The sequence below is a fragment of the Podarcis melisellensis genome (genome assembly GCF_964234715.1).
Source record: "Podarcis melisellensis genome assembly, chromosome: 5".
Taxonomy (NCBI): Eukaryota; Metazoa; Chordata; class Lepidosauria; order Squamata; family Lacertidae; genus Podarcis; species Podarcis melisellensis.
The window spans coordinates 10,151,700-10,169,412 of NC_138537.1; the positions used below are offsets into that span (position 1 = coordinate 10,151,700).

Genomic DNA, 17,713 nt, shown 5'->3' on the forward strand with positions numbered 1-17,713 from the left:
TTAACTATTCTGTGCTGGAAGAGCTTTTGAATTTTTGAACTTTACAAGTCCACTTAGGCTATTCCAAATATGTAGTGTTCAGTCCAGATACTCGTCTGCCTCTGCTCTGTCAATTAAATCACACAGTGCTAATCCACCTTGTCCAGCATTTACATGGTAATGAAAGTTACATCTTAGGAAAATTTAAAAATGAAATATTTGTCTAATTAATGAATTTGTGGGAGGAGCAGGTGCTACAATCCAGAATGCGGCAGCTAGACTGGTGACTGGGAGTGGCCGCCGGGACCACATAACACCACTCCTGAGAGATCTGCATTGGCTCCCCGTACGTTTCCGAGCACAATTCAAAGTGTTGGTGTTGACCTTTAAAGCCCTAAACGGCCTTGGTCCAGTATACCTGAAGGAGTGTCTCCACCCCCATCGTTCAGCCCGGACACTGAGATCCAGCACTGTGGGCCTTCTGGTGGTTCCCTCATTGCGAGAAGTGAGGTTACAGGGAACCAGATAGAGGGCCTTCTCGGTAGTGGCACCCGCCCTGTGGAATTCCCTCCCTTCAGATATGAAGGAAATAAGCAGCTATCTTCTTTTTAAAAGACATCAGAAGGCAGCCCTGTTTAGGGAAGTTTTTAATATTTAATGCTGTATTGTTTTTAACACTTGATTGGAAGCCGCCCAGAGTGGCCGGGGAAACTCAGCCAGATGGGCGGGGTATAAATAAATTATTATTATTATTATTATTATTATTATTATTATTATTATTATTATTATTACAATGATGAGAGCTGGGGGAGAGGCAGGAGCTGATGGGCTCATAGTCCCAAAGCAAAACCATTCAAACACAAACACTAACAAAGTATCAACAATGTACAATGCACAACAATGTGCACAAAAACTTCCAAAGTATCACAGAACCCAAACATGTTTCACTATTGGTCTCCATGTTTAGCATATAAAGCAAATGTGACCTTACAAATAATAAAACAAATTCTAAACACACAAATCAGATGAAACACCCCTAGCTGCAGCTAGGAGTCATGAGGAATGAGTACCAAATCCCTTGATGACCATACCAAGCAGCTATTGTACATATATATGGTAAATAACATTTGGGACAGGATAGAGCCTTAAAGCTCAATTGCCACAGGGTCACTCAATGCTACTGTCTAGAAACGACTCTGCACATAAGAACGGAATCACTGTATTATTGTGGTCCTTGCCCCAACCCCCAAAATTGTTCCAGGAGTCAATGCACAATGGAATCAGCAGCTGCTGACGCGCTCAGAAGAATCAGTAGGTTCACACTCCACCCCTGAATCTCTCTCTTGAAGCCAGTCATCAACCAGCGAGACCAAAATGTTATCTGTGCTGATGAAGGTGATGGACTACATGGAACTGGCGGAAATGACTGGCAGAATCCGAGACCAGGGAGAAGAGTCGGTGAAGGAAGATTGGAGGAAATTTAAAGACTATTTACAGAAACATTGTAAAATTAATGAATGTTAGAATGATGTTGGAATGAATTTATGTGATTTGAGCAGAAATGTTACAAAGTTTTAGGAAAAAACAGACTGTTAATTGGTGAAAGGAGGGAAAGTAAAGGTACATTAATATTAAGATAAATTACAGGACAAAAATTGGAAAAGATGGAAAGGATTTGCTGAAATAGCTAACCGAACTAGAATACAAAAAAGGGAGGTGTGAGGAGGAAACAAGCTAATGAAAAATAAGTTATGGGAAGAGTTGCTGGGTTTTCTCTCTCTTTTTTTAAATTGTTTGTATTTTTTTCTGTTCTTCTTTTTTCTTTCTTCCCTTTTCCTTCTCTTTCTTTTCTTTTTTATTCATTGTGATGTGTTGACTTGCTTTTGTTTAATATGGTGTTTTTACTTTTGCTTTTTGTAACCTTTAAAACTTTAATAAATATTATTATTTTTTTAAAAATGTTATCTGTGCCAAAAATGGGTCTGAAGCCAGACTGAAAATGTGGTAGTATAACCTGCTTCATTGAAGAATGTCTGGAGTTGACCACCCACTCCCTCAAGAACCTTGGTCCAAAAATGGATCTTGTCAGTTGGATCATGGTTATTTAAAAACTCAGGGTACAGGAGGGGGTGCAGCACAACCCCTTTCAGGGCTGCAGGACGGACCTGACCAATCCCTTCTGACAAGCTCTAATAAGCTATGACAGCCAATGGTCGAGAGGGTAAGCTGCACCACTTCAGGCACCAAGTTCACATCCTGCCACTGCATTAACTCAAATTGATCTCAAATAACAGGGTCAGATAGTCCTCCAGACACTTCCAAAACTGTACTAATAGCAGTGCCAAGATTGGGATAAGTAGGGATGAGCGATTCCGTCAGTTTGGTTTTTCTCAGTCCCCCCCCCCCCCGCATCTTAAATTCAGTTCTCCATATTTCCACATTGGCTTCTGGCTTTCTTATTTTACTGCCCTGGGAGAAATGGGACGGTGCCATCCCTGCCCTCCCTCCGCCAAAGCCTCACTTACTGGGGTTGTGCACTGGAAGCTGCCATCACGAGAAACTAGTGACGACGATTCTGCTGCCTGAGGTGGGTGCTCCAGTCCGCCTCATAGGCGGGCCAGCTCTGAACCTATGTTACAATGGACATTTTAACCGATTTGCCTGTGGACACAGTACATCAAAATGCACATTTTGATATGATTCTTAAAATACATATTTTGATAAACTGACAGATTCCCAGTGTATACAACGCATACAAGATGGTATTTCAAGCTTCTTAAAGCATCAAGCAATATCAAGCAATATCTAGGAGGAATGGACCCAGCTGATGGACAGTCCAGCATAACTGAGCTTCCATTTATGTCCTTGCACATCTAAGAAATGTGGCTGAACAGCTGTAATTGTATTTCATTCTGAATGTACATCCAGAATCTAGTGGAGCAATTTTCTCTGAAAAGCGTTTCTCCTGCATTAATAGCTGAAGACTGATCAAGTAGTAAAGTGGGTTTTGAAGTTTTATCCCTTTACAATTTTCAGCAGAACAAATCACTTAGAAATTTCAAATTTCATTAATTAAATATGTGAGCAAGGACAACTACACAATGGCTGAGGTTTAATACAAGTCATACATCTTCAGATTGAGGACAAACTATAGGCACGTCTATAATTTTTCTTCTTTGGATTCTGAGTGGAAAATGGAACATGTTAAGGCAACAGATTAAATAAATGGTTCTGGAATGAGAAATATATTCCTCTTCTGCAGCAGTGTATAAAAAGCACAAGAATCTAGAAGGTTTATGATTCTGTTTATGATAGAAAGTCTCATCAACCTTTGGTTCTTGTTATTTGTTTACTATGAAAATACAATAAAAGTTAAATCAAGGTTTGTACAGTCCTTAACTATTATTTAACATAAAATGATGATTATCATTTATTTATTTTATTTCTGTCCTAGTTTTCCTCCTAAAGGAGCCCAGGGTGGTTCCACAAGATCATGAATGTAGTCCATACATAATAGCTTTATTTGTTGTAGTTGGCATTGGTCTGTTTTGAGAGACAATGGAGTAAGCCTCTGGGAGTGAAGTTCAACAGCTGCATTAAAGGTAAAGGTAAAAGGGACCCATGTCCATAAGGTCCAGTCATGACCGACTCTGGGGTTGCGGCGCTCATCTCGCTTTATTGGCTGAGGGAGCTGGAGCACAGCTTCTGGGTCATGTGGCCAGCATGAGTAAGCCGCTTCTGGCAAACCAGAGCAGCACGCGGACACGCCGTTTACCTTCCCGCCAGAGTGGTACCTATTTATCCACTTGCACTTTGAGGTGCTTTCGAACTGCTAGGTTGGCAGGAGCAGGGACCGAGCAACGGGAGCTCTCCCTGTTGTGGGGATTCCAACCGCCGACCTTCTGATCGGCAAGTCCTAGGCTCTGTGGTTTAACCCACAGCGCCACCTGCGTCACCAAAGTGACCACCACCCTGGAGCACAAGCCTGGGCAGTGTGTATGGCGCTCCTGAGCTGCTCAGACAACAAGATCCCCCCCTTCTTGCCCTCACTCATGTGGACCAAAGGAAAGCAGAGAAATACATTTGGCACCACTTTGGTTGCAGCACTTGCCAGAAGGAGGCTTACAAAGTACCACCCAAACATCTTAGGGACTGCACTCCAAATTTGTGTACGGTTTACTCCTTAGCCCTTTTTACTCCTGAAGATATTCTGCAAGGCAGAGGAGGTTTAGGATCAGAGTTTTCCTTCTCTTAGATGAGCTACCTTCCCAGGGAGACAAGCCCCATCTGCCCATGATGAAGACACCTAAAACACCAACAACATCAGTAGGGCCACAAGTTAGCCTGCCCTGCTTTGTGGAAAAGAGAGACAGTGAAACAGGCAAAGACCACCCCAGGGCCTGCTGAGGATGGACGCATGTATGTCACCCGCTACAGAATAATCTATCAGCAAATGTTCTGGGGAAATTTTACTCTATTTATTTATTCAATTTCTATCAACTGAGGATCACAGGACGGTTTACAATATAAAAAACCAACAAAAATACATAACATAGTAACTAACAAAAATAACTACTCCCATCTCCAACAGTTTAAAAGGCCATAGACTGTTTAATTAGCCAAAGGAAAGGATTCTGATAACATTTTCATATTTTTTAAAAACTGTTTTAAAAAGTTGTAATTTAACGACAATCCACAATGGAAGGTTTATATCCTGAAAGGCAAGATATAAATAATTGTGAGATTATTAAAAAAAATCCAATATCATAATGCCATTATAGAAATCTATGATAACTTGGAATATTGTTTAGTTCTACTTGCCACAGCTCAGCCAATGAACAACTCCCCTAGAAGGAAATGTTACATTTGGAGCTTTCTATTATTATTTTTTAAAGGTGGGTTGTTGGGAGGGGCAATGACAGAGTTGTACAAAGTTATGCACGATGTTTAGAAACGCCAGTGCCCAGGGTTATCCAAGGAAGCAGAATGCTGGAGGATTCAGGTCAGGCAAAAGGGAGTACGTCTTTTCACAGTGCGTAGTAAAACTGTGGAATTTGCTCTTAGAAGAGGTAATGATGCCCACCATCATTGGCTTTAAAAGATTAGACAGATTCACGGAGGAAATTCATGAAAATATCAAGGTTATGCATTCAAAAAGCTAAAGTAATGATGTATCAAATAAGCAAATGAGTGTCATATCATAGCACAAATGTTCCATTTCTGGGAGCCAGAGCCATGCTGCTATGGTTACCCAACAGCCTTCTAGAACTGGTGATGTCATAAAGATGTTCGTATAAAGGATTCAGTTTGCTATTGCCATACAAGCCACACTAGCTGGTAAATGTGGCCATTATGTTGCCAGTGGTCAAAAAAACCCATTTTTTAAGAGCATAGAAGCCAAGCACTGGCTAAGAGTCAGTGTTCTTCCTTTCTAAGACTTTTATTTTTCTACTCTTTATTTTGGGGAATGAGTGAAGAGAGGGTTGTAAGTTGTGCAGATGCTATAGAAGAAGATGCAAATGCTGCTGGCGAAGAGCATACTTCTAGGTGTTTCCAAGCCTCAGCCTTGTGTTGCTGCATCCCTAGAAGGTATGAATGGTTGTTTTTTCCCACACAGCGGCTGATTTGTTGGAAGACAAATTTTAGAGATGGCATTTCCCAGATAAGAGAACCAAGCAATGTTTAGAGAGCCATGAATTCAGGAGTGTCAGCTTGGCCCTGCAACCATGGGTGTCCGGGGCTGTGGCTGCCATGCAGTGCACATGGCGCTTGCACCAAATCTGTGGGTGCCCAGCCCTTCATGGAGAAGTTTGTGGGTGCTCAGGCACCCAGGGCCCCAGGGAATAAGCACCTATGCAAGAATTTAACAGTCTATAACAGAGCTTTTCATGTTGGTGACATGCATCATTTCATGACACACTAGTTCAGTTTTACTAGCAAACCACAGGTTAAATTAACCCCTTTCCAGTCCCAGAAGGAGTGCGGGGAGTATTCACACAACAGACCTACACACTGCAGCCAACATCCTAACGTGTTCTGACACCCAGTTTGGAAAGCTCTGGTCTTTGTTAAGCACTTACAAATTCTTACAAATTTATAACTAGGCACACTGGTTGAGGTCACTGTTAGGCTGTTATAATATTAGGATACAGGGCTGAGAAGAAATCCTCATTTCAGTCCCTATTCATATCTTGTATGTTGACAGGCGGTTGTACTTACCAGGGAGGAGACCCAAGGACAGAAAGAAGAAAAACGAGAAAAAGAATTATCCTGAAGATCCATCCTGTGATGTCGCCATGTTTGAGCAAAGACAGCAGAACATGGGCCAAGGCTATTGGAAGATGACACCTGCAGGTGACGTGGGTGTACAAACAGAGGCTATCAAGCCAGTTTTGGCAGTATGTACCCAGCCCTATGACAGAAAAATTCAAGATCCCCATATACCTATGCCTTTAAGTGATACATTTTTGGAAGAAAAGCAAGGAGAAAAAACAAGTGCAAATACTTTCCAAATGCCACAACAAAAGGAGGGATCAGATAATATGAGTGTATCATCTTTGGAAAAGGTAAAGAAAAAGGTAGTGGGTGCAAAATTAGAGGGTGATCCCTCTGAAGAAGGGAAGGAGTATCTAATTATGGCAGCTGAAGAAAGCAGACAACATAGAAAATCTGAATTGCTGAGTGCAGTGCTCCAAGAAGTAACCAATGAAAAGGAACAACAAAAAGGAAGAGATCGTGCAGGGATTATATTGGAAGTTTTGCCCTGTAAGAAGGACCAGAAGCGGAGTCACCAAGATGTGCCATTTCAGGAGCTGCAGCAGGCTAGAGAACTAGAACCAAACAGTACATTGACTGCCAGTGAAAACAAAACTCAGGAGGAACAAAACACAAGTATTGATTCCAAGGGCGCAACTTCTTTGCAGGAACTGTTCAACCAACCAGCTGTACCATGCAATGAGGAACAGCAGGTTGGGAGGCAACAACAACATGGTATGGGTATCACCCATAACATGGAGAAACCAGTGTTCTGGAGTCAAATAAATCCTGTATCTAAAGGAGATGTTCACAAGGAGGAGCAGGCTTACAAAGATAACACAAACCAGGAGGTACAGCAGCCTGTGGAACAAAAATACCCAGATATTTTGTCTACCATGTGTGGAAATGATGAACAAGAACAGCCAGAAGTACAACAGCTTTTAGATTTTGTAAGAGAAACCTCCTCCAATGAGATAAACTTGTTTGACCAAGAAGACCAACTGCCTATTTTACCCAAAGCTATGAGCTTTCCATTGGAGGACACAACCTGTGAGAAGGTACAGGAAGACACACAAGCTTTCAGAAGCTCAACATTAGAGAGCTTTCTCAGCATGTCAGAAGATCATCAGTATGTTCCCCACCAGAAGGATCTACAAGCTGTTGCAAAAGAAAACGTAACTACATTGCCCCTGGGTGTAGCTTGCACAATGGATCTGCAACAACTAGCATATATAAACAGTTTGCCTCAGGATGTTGTTACTCATGTTGCAAAGCAAAAACACTCAGATGCACAGCAGCTTCTTTTACTGGAACAAATTAGCACACACCATGATGAAAAGGAAATGCAAGAAGGTCTAGATTATGCACATTCCGGATGTAAGGGCACTGCCTATACTGAAGAACAGGAGAAGCAAAAGCTCAGTGCATCAGAACATACAACTACACTTCCTGACAACCTAAGCTATGAGAAAGAACAGCAAAGAAAATTGGACTGTGGAGATTCTGGGTCTGAGGGCACCTATGACAAGGAGGACCAGGACCATCAGGGTACTCTTTACTTAGAAGTGCAACGGCCTCTAGGACTTGCAAAGCTGAGCTCTTTGCCTCTGAGTGGAACCTCTGAAGAACTTTGTGTAAGAAAGGACAACCTATACACTGGCATTCTTGAAATACCCTACCTGAATGAAGAGCAAGAAGCTGAGGACGATGAGAGCATGGTGCATATGCTTGCTTCCTCTAAAGATAATGCAATAGCGCAGGAACAAGAAGAACAACCACTTCCTATGTTCCCACAGGCAGGATGCAACACAGAAGGGGAGCAACTGGAGACATGGCATATCCAGAAGACAACATCCATACCGTATGAGGAGCAGCAGGAAAAGGAACAACTGAACCTGGGCATGACCTGTGAGGAGCATCAAAAGAAGGGAAAATGGGGTCTGTCAAGCACCACATTCCCTTCTACTACTAAGGAGGATGAGGGGCATATATAAGGTGATCATTTCCTTCATTTGAGGCAAAATCCTCAAAATTACTACTTTTGCTGTCTCAGAAACTACCTCCACTGAAATATGAAAGCTGAAGAGATATTACTTCTTTTTAAGTTTTGCACAAAGGTACAGTTTATATGTAGATTAAGTCAAAAAGTAAACAAAACTGAAAATAATTGCTGTGGTGATGACTATTTGTTGAGCCCATTTGTTTCATAGTGTTTTGTTTGTTTGTTTAGTCGTTTAGTGGTGTCCGACTCTTCGTGACCCCATGGACCAGAGCACGCCAGGCACTCCTGTCTTCTACTGCCTTCCGCAGTTTGGTCAGGCTCATGCTGGTAGCTTCGAGAACACTGTCCAACCATCTTGTCCTCTGTTGTCCCCTTCTCCTTGTGCCCTCCATCTTTCCCAACATCAAGGTCTTTTCCAGGGAGTCTGCTCTTCTCATGAGGTGGCCAAAGTATTGGAGCCTCAACTTCACGATCTGTCCTTCCAGTGAGCACTCAGGGCTGATTTCCTTAAGAATGGATAGGTTTGATCTTCTTGCAGTCCATGGGACTCTCAAGAGTCTCCTCCAGCACCAGAATTCAAAAGCATCAATTCTTTGGCGATCAGCCTTCTTTATGGTCCAGCTCTCACTTCCATACATCACTACTGGGAAAACCATGGCTTTAACTATACGGACCTTTGTTGGCAAGGTGATGTCTCTGCTTTGAAACTACAACGTTTCAATGCTTTGAAACTACAACGTTTCAAGGGAACTAAAAGTTAAAAGGATCTGGATCAGATCAGTGGGAAGTTTTTGGAATACAGGTATGGAGTTTTTACTCAGAGGCAGTAACTAATGAGAAAAGCTACAAACCCATAATACTACTAGATTTTAGCATACTAATGTTAAGAATGATGACCAATCCACTTGCTACATAGTTCCAATGTGTTAGACAGTTTGGTGAAGGAGTAAACATGGATCCCATATGAAGACTGTGACACTGGAAAGCCACAGCCAGTTGTAGCTTTCCAGAAATTCTGTGCATAATGAAAAATCTACATATAAAATTGTCATGTGCTATGATTAGATACAGGATGAATCCTCCCCCTACTGTTTGCAGATAGCTTTCCTTGAACTATTTACCCAGAAGTATGAACTAAGTCAAATTATTTTTTGGGTTTTCTGATACTCTCCCCAAGGACATAGAGACTTCTTCACTCAGTGCAGTGGTTCCCAATTAGCTAATTAGTGAGGACCCCCAATTTTTCAAAAGCCAAGTCATGGGGAGCCTGCTTATGAAAATTTTGATAACTCTATGCTAGTTACCTCTGCAAAGCAATTTTTTGAACAAAATGTAATGCAGCCCCTAATAAGCAAAGGATTTTAAGTATACTAAAAACAGAGTAGTGCTGAGTGACATCTGGTTTTCAACATTATGATATATCAACAGCTAAACACTGCAATATTCTGATATATCACCATATCTGAAATTAGAGATCAGGAGCGGGGATGAGGGAAGAAGCAGCCATGGAGATCAGATGGGTGGTAGGAGAGGAAGTGGAGTCACCTCCACCACATGGTTTGAGTGGGAGGGGTGAGGATCAGTGGCAAAGCTGCACACTCTGGCACCGGGAGCGGAGAGCAGCGGGGACATGGCTGGTGCACATCCCAGGGGGCGTGGCATATTGCCCATGAGGGCATGGTGCACATCCCAGGGGCGTGGTGCACTGCCCGTGGGGGTGGTGGCCTGCGTCCTGGGGGCGTGGTGACCTCCCGCAGGGGCATGGCACCCAGCGCGGTGGGGGGTCGCATGGCCCCCCACCCCACCCCGTCTTTTATTTTGCCTGTCCTGTCCTGTATTTTGTCCAACCAAAGGTGGCAACCCTAGCCAGTCCATATCTCACAGGAATGTTGTGAGGATAAAAAGGAGTGGGTGACACATGCTGTCTTGGGCTCCTTGGAGTTAAAACAGATATAGATGAAAATGCTACTACTAATTTGTCACAAAAGTCAGTAAAAGCCCAAGGAATCAGGATGTGAATGTTTAATGAAATTTTATCATGATAACAAAATAAATTTGGTTCGCACACATGACCCAACACCTATACGACAGATGTGTTTGGTTTAAATCAAGTTGAATAAAAAATATTTAAAGTATGCACAACTAAAACAGCTCCTGCTGGGTTAATAGAGTTTAAAAGAACTGCTATGAGAGTGCCTAGAATAAGAATAAAATGCAACTGTTCATAAATAAGTAGAATCCATTTCACACTTTATCCCTGGAGACAAGAAGTTATGAGCTCAAGATTTGTTTCTTCTTTATTTGAAATAGCTCATGCAGTTTGGATTTTGGAAAATAACAACAACATTTGTGCGTCTTCATTTCATATTTACACCTGCCAGGTATTTGACTACAGGCTTATTTGATTTCTTTGGGAAGATTTTCACTCCCCTGGTGTGCGAGTGAAGCAATAGCAAGATTGTGAAATTTACAAGTATCACATAATGTGTTTATTATGGCTATTCCTCTGTCACGGCAGCCAAGGAACCCCTTTGGGGCTAGATAAAAAGTTTGCCAAAAATAAAATTCAAATATCCTTTGAATCAAAACAAGATAAAAAGAAGATCTACGCCACCACTGTCAATGCTGCCACTTCCAAAACATATGCTCCAATAAAACATGAAAGCTTTGGGGGCCTGCTTTTTGCAAGCTTCAGTAGCTTGCGCTTCCTTCCCCTCTCCCCCCCATGATCTATTATTAAAATGCATCGCCTGAATTTGCGTACTAAATGGCATGCTACACATTCTCAATGATCTCCAGTTTATTTAAAGGAGCATTATCATCTTCAAACATCTTATTAGAGAAGATGGATTTCTTTATCCAATGCAGTCATTTTTTGTGCTATTTGTTCATAAACAAGACACCAGATATAAGGACATCCAGCAGAATGTCTGACAATATACAGCAATAATCAAACGAATACAAAAGGGAGGCACAACTGCCAGAAAACACTCAGGTGCCAGGAAATCACCCCACCACCACCACCCTCTACTCACCCACTAGCTGAGAGCAATCCCCTCCAATGCTCAGAGTCCTCACCGCAACTCAGTAAGGGGGAACCATAACCTAGGAAGGCTTGGAACTAGCTGAAGGCTTTTGTTTCATTGTGATCTTCAGGTGTTGTGTGCCTGGATCAGAAAATAAACTGGGGCAGGTTTGCCCTTTCCTACCATGTTCCACACACAAACCTTTTTAAAGAGCTCTGTTTGTACCCCAAAAGAGATGCAACATTATGAATAGCTAAAAGTGTGTTAAAGGCTTTTAAAGTATAGATGTGGATAAGTACTTAGTTCACATGAAGACCCATTAAATAAATAAATAAATATATCAGCACTCTTTCAGAACTCCTAGTCTGCACAATGGCACAATTACCAGTTGTTATTATTGTATCTTCTGTGGAGAATATTTAAATACATAACTCTCCTTTATGTGTAGATATCACTCCTAAAAAAAACAATTTTGATGGTTGATCAAGAACACACCCTTAACTGATATAATCAACTCTAAGCTATAACTGAACAATAAAGGGTGTGTGTGTGTTAAAAAGAACAGATCCTTGACCACATCATCCATGATTTGGGTTTGAGGCCAACCACTTCAGGGCTATTTTCTTTATGTCTGCTCCACAATTCCTCTTCGCTTGAGAAGCTGGAGATTTCCAAACCATGTACAAAACTTGTTTTTTGTCACAGCAGCATCACTGCATGGACAGGGGGAGCGCTGACAAGATCACAGACACTTGGGCCACCATATTACATAAGAAGAGACTGCTGGATCACTCTAATGACCCATCTTGTCCAACATCCTGTTATCACAGAGGCCATCTAGATGTCTGTGGGAAGCCTCCAAGCAGGATCTGAGCACAAAAGCACTCTCCCCTCCCCAGCAACTGGTATTCAGAAGCGCACTGCCTCCAACCAGAGACAGAGTGGAGCATCATCGTTAGTGGTCACTGATTTGTTAGTGGTCCATGAATTGTTGGTGGCCATGTTGGTGGCCATCACTCCCTCTTGTAGGAACAAATTCCATAGTTAACTGTGTGACGAAATGCTTTCTTTTTTTCTGTCCTGAACCTTCCAACATTCAGCATCACTGATGTCTCCCAGTTCTAGTGTTATGAGAGACAGAGAAATGATTTTATAAAACTCTGTTATGTCTCCTCTTTTCCTTGCCCCAAATATTGTAAACTTTTCTTATACAGGAGTTGTTCTACCCTCTTGATCATTTTGGTTTCTGTTTAATCCTGTAAGTAACTGTCTCATTTGGGTTTCTACTTAATCTTGTTAGCAACTGCCTCATGGTAGCAAGTGTCTCTCCCCCGAATAAGGAACAGATTTAGAATTCAAAAATTAGGGACAATCCAGGAATCATTCCCATCTTTACCCGGAAATGCCAGGGATTCAACCCAAGCCTTTCCATATCTCAGTGGTGCTCTATTAGTAAGCTAGAGTCCTCCTGTTTGCAGACTCTCAAGTTTGAAAATGAGACCTTCCCCCACAACTTACTTTGTGAAGGTGATTCTGCATTTGTGAGAGCTGTCCCCCTTTCCCCACTCTCATTTCTTAAATTCCACAAATATAAAGCGAACTCAACTGTACCATGTACCTGGATTGCACCCAGTTGACTACAACAAATGCTCTCCTTTCAGAAGCCTAGTTCCCTGAAGAGAAACTACTCCCATGCCAATTAATTTTCTCAGACATGATCAAATAAAGTGAGCCCCAACATTTTTGGGGTGAGCTTCTTCCTTCAGGATTCCATGTAATGTCCATAATAAATATAGCAATATGCTATAAACTCTGTCCACTAAGATAGGAACTTGGTGTTATTGCTACCTGTCTAATCCATATATTTCCCAAAACATTTGTGGTACTAACAGATAGCCAGGCAATTGCAACCCCCCCAACACCCACTTCTTTCCATGCCTCCCACCACTGAACCCTAGGGAACCAGGAATTTGACAATGGGTGTTTGATTAATCACAGTTGCATCGAAAGAGGTAAAAGAACATTTTAAAATGTTGGTATTTGTTCCTAAGCTACTAAGGGAATATTGGGGGGGGGGAATAATACTTAGAAAAAAAATATCAAAGCTTTAAAGAGCAACTCCTGGTACCTTCCATGAGACAGAAATTGGAGACTTAGATTTATACACACTTAATAAATAAGTAGAACATTATTGGTTTATTACTTTCACATAGCTGTTCCAAATGTTGCCCTGTGCTCCAGTTAGACAATAATGCAGATTGCAGAAAGATTTCTTTTCGGCAAGCTAAATGTTAGCCAAAATACTTAGAAAATCCATTCTATTAAAGAAATGCAGCACTTCAGCAAAAAGCACAGTATTTAAATGCCTCACTTAATTTTATCACATTCAAATCAAAAATGAGTTGAGTTAATCATATGTCCGACTTTTGTTCCCTTCAGGCAAAAGCAGAAAGATTTCTATTCTGGCATATGCACTAACATTCGCAAGGTATTTGGTGTTACCTTAGGAGTGAAATTTAAAAACTACCAGCATCCTGGGGAGTGGGTGTGGGTGTCACAAATAATCTTTAATGTGGAAGTGCCTATGATCGCCCTGACAGCATCAAGAGCACAATTGTCCTAAATGCACCTTAAGAGACCCATCTGGAGGTGCCCACAGACATCTTGGAATTGTTGTTGGAATCCGTCTGTTTTGGGAGACGACGGAAGAGTGCACCTTTGAGGGTGAAGTCAAACTGTTGAAGAGTTACAGTGCCTGCTGTGGCTGTAGAGAGTGATACGGGAGAGACATCTTTGTTGCAGCTAGGACAAATGAAGGTGTCCAGTTGTGATGATGCAGGTGTACTATGGTGCTTCTTCTTTCTATGCTCCTCCCAGTGAGCATTCCTCCCTTAGTTCTGTGGATACATGACTGGACTATCTCCAGACACTGTGGTCATCAGCAAGGGATTCTCACAGGGGTTAATTTGACCCAAGTCAATTCACTGACCCTCTTGATAAAGTGTAATTCAGCAGTTTCACACTGAAGTTTCACTTTGAAGATGGTGACTTAAAGGTAATTTGAAGAGTAACCTGAGAGTTTGAAATGTCCCCTAGCTGGTTTTTAGCTAGTTTTGCCATTTCTGATGCCAGATTTGGATCAGCTGATTTTGTGTGTGTACAGACTGGCCTGTTTGTCCTGTTTGGAATGCAGAAGGGCATTGCAGGCAGATGATGGCATACATCACAGTGGAAGAGGAGTAGGCGAATGAACCTGATTTCTGGATCACATCACTAGACCCTTTAATAGTGTCCGTATCTCGCAATGCAATTCAAGGACTGCCATATGAATCGACCCAGACCCTGCAATCATCATCTGAGACCCTTCTTTGTCTGCCTCCTCCATGAGACGTCTGAATGGTGGCAACACTGGAATGGGCCTTTTCTGCAGTGGCTCTTCATTGTGGAATGTTTTCCCTAGGAAGGCTCGCCTGGTGCCTTTGTTACATATCTTAAGGTGCCAAGCAAAAACATTCCTCTTCCCCCTGGCCTTTGGCTAATTAACAATCTACAGCTTTTTAAACTGGGGGTGTTGTTGTTGTTGTTTGTTAGTGTGTAATGTGTTTTTGTGTTTTTATATTGTAAACCATCTTATGATCCTCAAATGAAGGGCAGTATGGAAATTTAATAAGAATAAGAATGTAGGTGGTTGTTGCTGGTGAACAGATGTTTTGGGTTTGGTTTGGGGGTTGTTTCTAAGCCTATACAGGTGTTCCATCCAAGACCCGTGAAAGGGTCATTAGCCAATATGGACTATACATCATTGATTCAGTTTGAGTGGCATTAACTGGGAGCTGTAAGTGACAAGTGGTGGTCTGTCATTAAGTCTTCTGACTCTGTTCTGTAGATCAGGCACGTTCAACAGATAGATCATGATCTACCAGTAGATCACTGGGCGTCTGCAGTAGATCACTGGTAGATCACTGGCTCCCCCCAAAGAAGCTGAACAACTGTGGCTCCCCTAAAAAAGCTCAACAGTTTACCCCCTCCCAGAAAAAACTCAACAACTTTGACCCAAACTCCCAAAAAGGGGGTAGATCACTGTCAGTTTTTAACTCTGTGAGTAGATCGCAGTCTCTTGGGAGTTGGCCACCCCTGCTGTAGATTATTCCTCGGCACCAGTTGGGCATTGTTGATTTTTTCCACTTCATTAGGTAGGAAATATAATCTAAAGAATGCCTCATGTAAAATTTTAAACTGTGAGTCTCTGTCTGATGAGTCTTTAAAGATGCAGTTCTATCATAGCACTTGTCAGTAAAGAATACATTTTATTGTGTGTCCTGGGTAAACAATGGAAGCATGTAGGTATGTGTAACAGTCAGCAGCTTTCCTATATAAGATGATGCTTATACATCCATTATCTAAGTGCAGTAGTAATGAGAAAGTGAATCTCTTATGTGGACTAGTCCAGGCTCAGGTAGATAGGCTGAATTTTTTCAAAATACTGATGGAACTGCCCAAGTGTCTCCTGTCGGTCATTCCAGATGATAAAAGAAATCATAAATATATCTCAGGTAGAGAAGAGGGTTTTGGGGATAGGAACTGAGAAAGCATTGTGATGCAGAACAATGCAAAAACAAAACAATTGGTATCAGCATTAGCTTTTGTCATTGATCCACAAGCACAAAATTATTACACTCCAATAAGCAACCAACTGTTTTACTATTTTTTTAAAAAAACCTATGTTTATATATGTAGTTATAGAAGTTCATTATTGAATGTGTAAACTTTAAAGCAACACTTTCTTACCCATAACCTACTTGACGCATGGTAGTTTACACAGAGCTCGTTCAATAGAGGGGGGAAGCCCCACATGCAGTTTGGGGTGTGTGATGAGTGGCTCCAAAAATTGAAATTAATGGATAAGCCCTTGAAAGTGGGAAAGTTCTCTATGTGCACCTAAGCATCCATGTTAACAAAGAGCTGAACTGGGAAGCTGGTTTATTGTGGGGGCTTTTACACACTTTTAAGTGTGCCTCCCTAAATAGATTAACCAAACCATGTTAAACCTCATCAGCTGGAGCAAACGGAATATTATATAAGGCAGCAAATGGAATAACAGCCTGGCTGCAGGGGACTGTTGCTCCTTTGCGTCTTTATGTACGTAATAGCCTCCAAGTTGTATGTGGTAAGGCATTCCCATACATTAATTGCACAGTTTTTTGGGCACATAAATTATTGTATAAATCGTTTTACAAAAATATGCTCTTCTACTTCCTTTAGGAAATACATGGAAGTGTTGTATCATCTCTTACTGCTTCTTAAGAAAGTCTGAAGTCCTGTCTCAGGGATTCTTTTGAGTTAGCCAGATAAGGCTGGGCTGATTATGGTTTAGGTAACCAAAAAGTAGAGAATGTGCCTTTAAAAGTGGATTATAAATCTGTTAAATAACTAAAATGTATGGTGCAATTCAGTGATGACAAATTTTGCCAAAAGAATGCCTCCAAAAGATGGTGCATTAAGAGGCAGTTCAATGACTTTGGTGTTGTTTGTCTAAGGCAGGGGCCAACTCCCAAGAGACTGCAATTTACTCACAGAGTTAAAAACTGGCAGGGATCTAGTCAGTTGTTGAGCTTTTTCTAGGGAGCCAAAGTTGTTAAGCTTCTTTGGGTTTAGCATTGATCTACCAGTGATCTACCACAGATGTCCAGTGATCTACCCAGTAGATCACGATCTACCTGTTGGACGTGCCTGGTCTAAGGCAAAAAGTAGCTTAAGGGCAGCAGTAGCAACACAGCCACACAAATGACCTATAAATAAGACAACTCATGCTGCACAATGCTGTGTTAAGACACACCTACATCACTGTATGCTGACCAGCAGCCCATTCAGTTGCACCCACGCTAAAGAGTGGCATGGAATTGAACATTTAAACATGTCATTCTAGTATATTTTAGTAGTATATTTTTGCATTTCCTTTTGGGCAAAAGTGAATAAAATTAAAAGAAAAAAACATTTCAACTGACAATTTAAATATGACTTCAAATCTTACACAGCTGCTGCTAGTGAGCATCCTCAATACATGTATCCTGTCATTAGGGAAATCAGAAGTCCCTTCTAAATACCCTTCCTGTCTGGTTGTTTATCAGCTCAGACATTACATTCTTTTGTAAACACATTGCAGAAATGCTATAGGGAAAAGCAAATGGCAAGAAGCAATTTCGGTTGTGTGTAATCAATACACACAGAGCTTTATTTTTATGTCAAATTCATATGCACTACTTGATATATTTAAAGACAAAGGGGAATAGTTTCACAGGGCAATTTTTGAGAGCATTTAGCGTTTGGTAGGAAAAGAACTAGGTAAACAGCTAAGGGGAAGAGGTGGGGGGTTGAATGCTTCAGTTCCCACATCTGAAAAGCTAGCACTAGAAATTTGGAGCAGATTGATCTAGCCCTAAAAGTAAGCATA

At 41.5% G+C, this 17,713-nt stretch overlaps 2 protein-coding genes across 10 annotated transcripts in view; one reads left to right on the forward strand and one right to left on the reverse strand.

Moving 5' to 3' along the window:
* LOC309369918 (uncharacterized protein) overlaps nt 1-17,713 on the reverse strand; it is a 456,081-nt gene that overhangs the window by 177,855 nt on the left and 260,513 nt on the right. The gene's annotated exons all lie outside the window — the stretch shown is intronic.
* Nucleotides 5,268-8,401, forward strand: LOC309370530 (uncharacterized protein). Of its 2 annotated transcripts, none has more exons than XM_081912360.1 (2): nt 5,268-5,568; nt 6,185-8,401. In XM_081912360.1, exons 1-2 carry the CDS (start codon nt 5,447-5,449, stop codon nt 8,226-8,228), a joined length of 2,166 nt encoding a protein of 721 aa, XP_081768486.1. In that variant the 5' UTR covers nt 5,268-5,446; the 3' UTR covers nt 8,229-8,401. The 2 variants fall into 2 exon arrangements, with proteins under 2 accessions (XP_081768486.1, XP_081768487.1); XM_081912361.1 differs by having other exon boundaries at nt 5,276-5,568; nt 6,202-8,401.

Bases quoted from the DNA above. Each gene is read 5' to 3' on its own strand.
- LOC309370530 (XM_081912360.1), top strand. From the start codon at position 5,447: ATGAGTGAAGAGAGGGTTGTAAGTTGTGCAGATGCTATAGAAGAAGAT. The intron at 5,569-6,184 runs GTATGAATGGTT...GTATGTTGACAG, and splicing joins TGTTGCTGCATCCCTAGAAG to GCGGTTGTACTTACCAGGGA.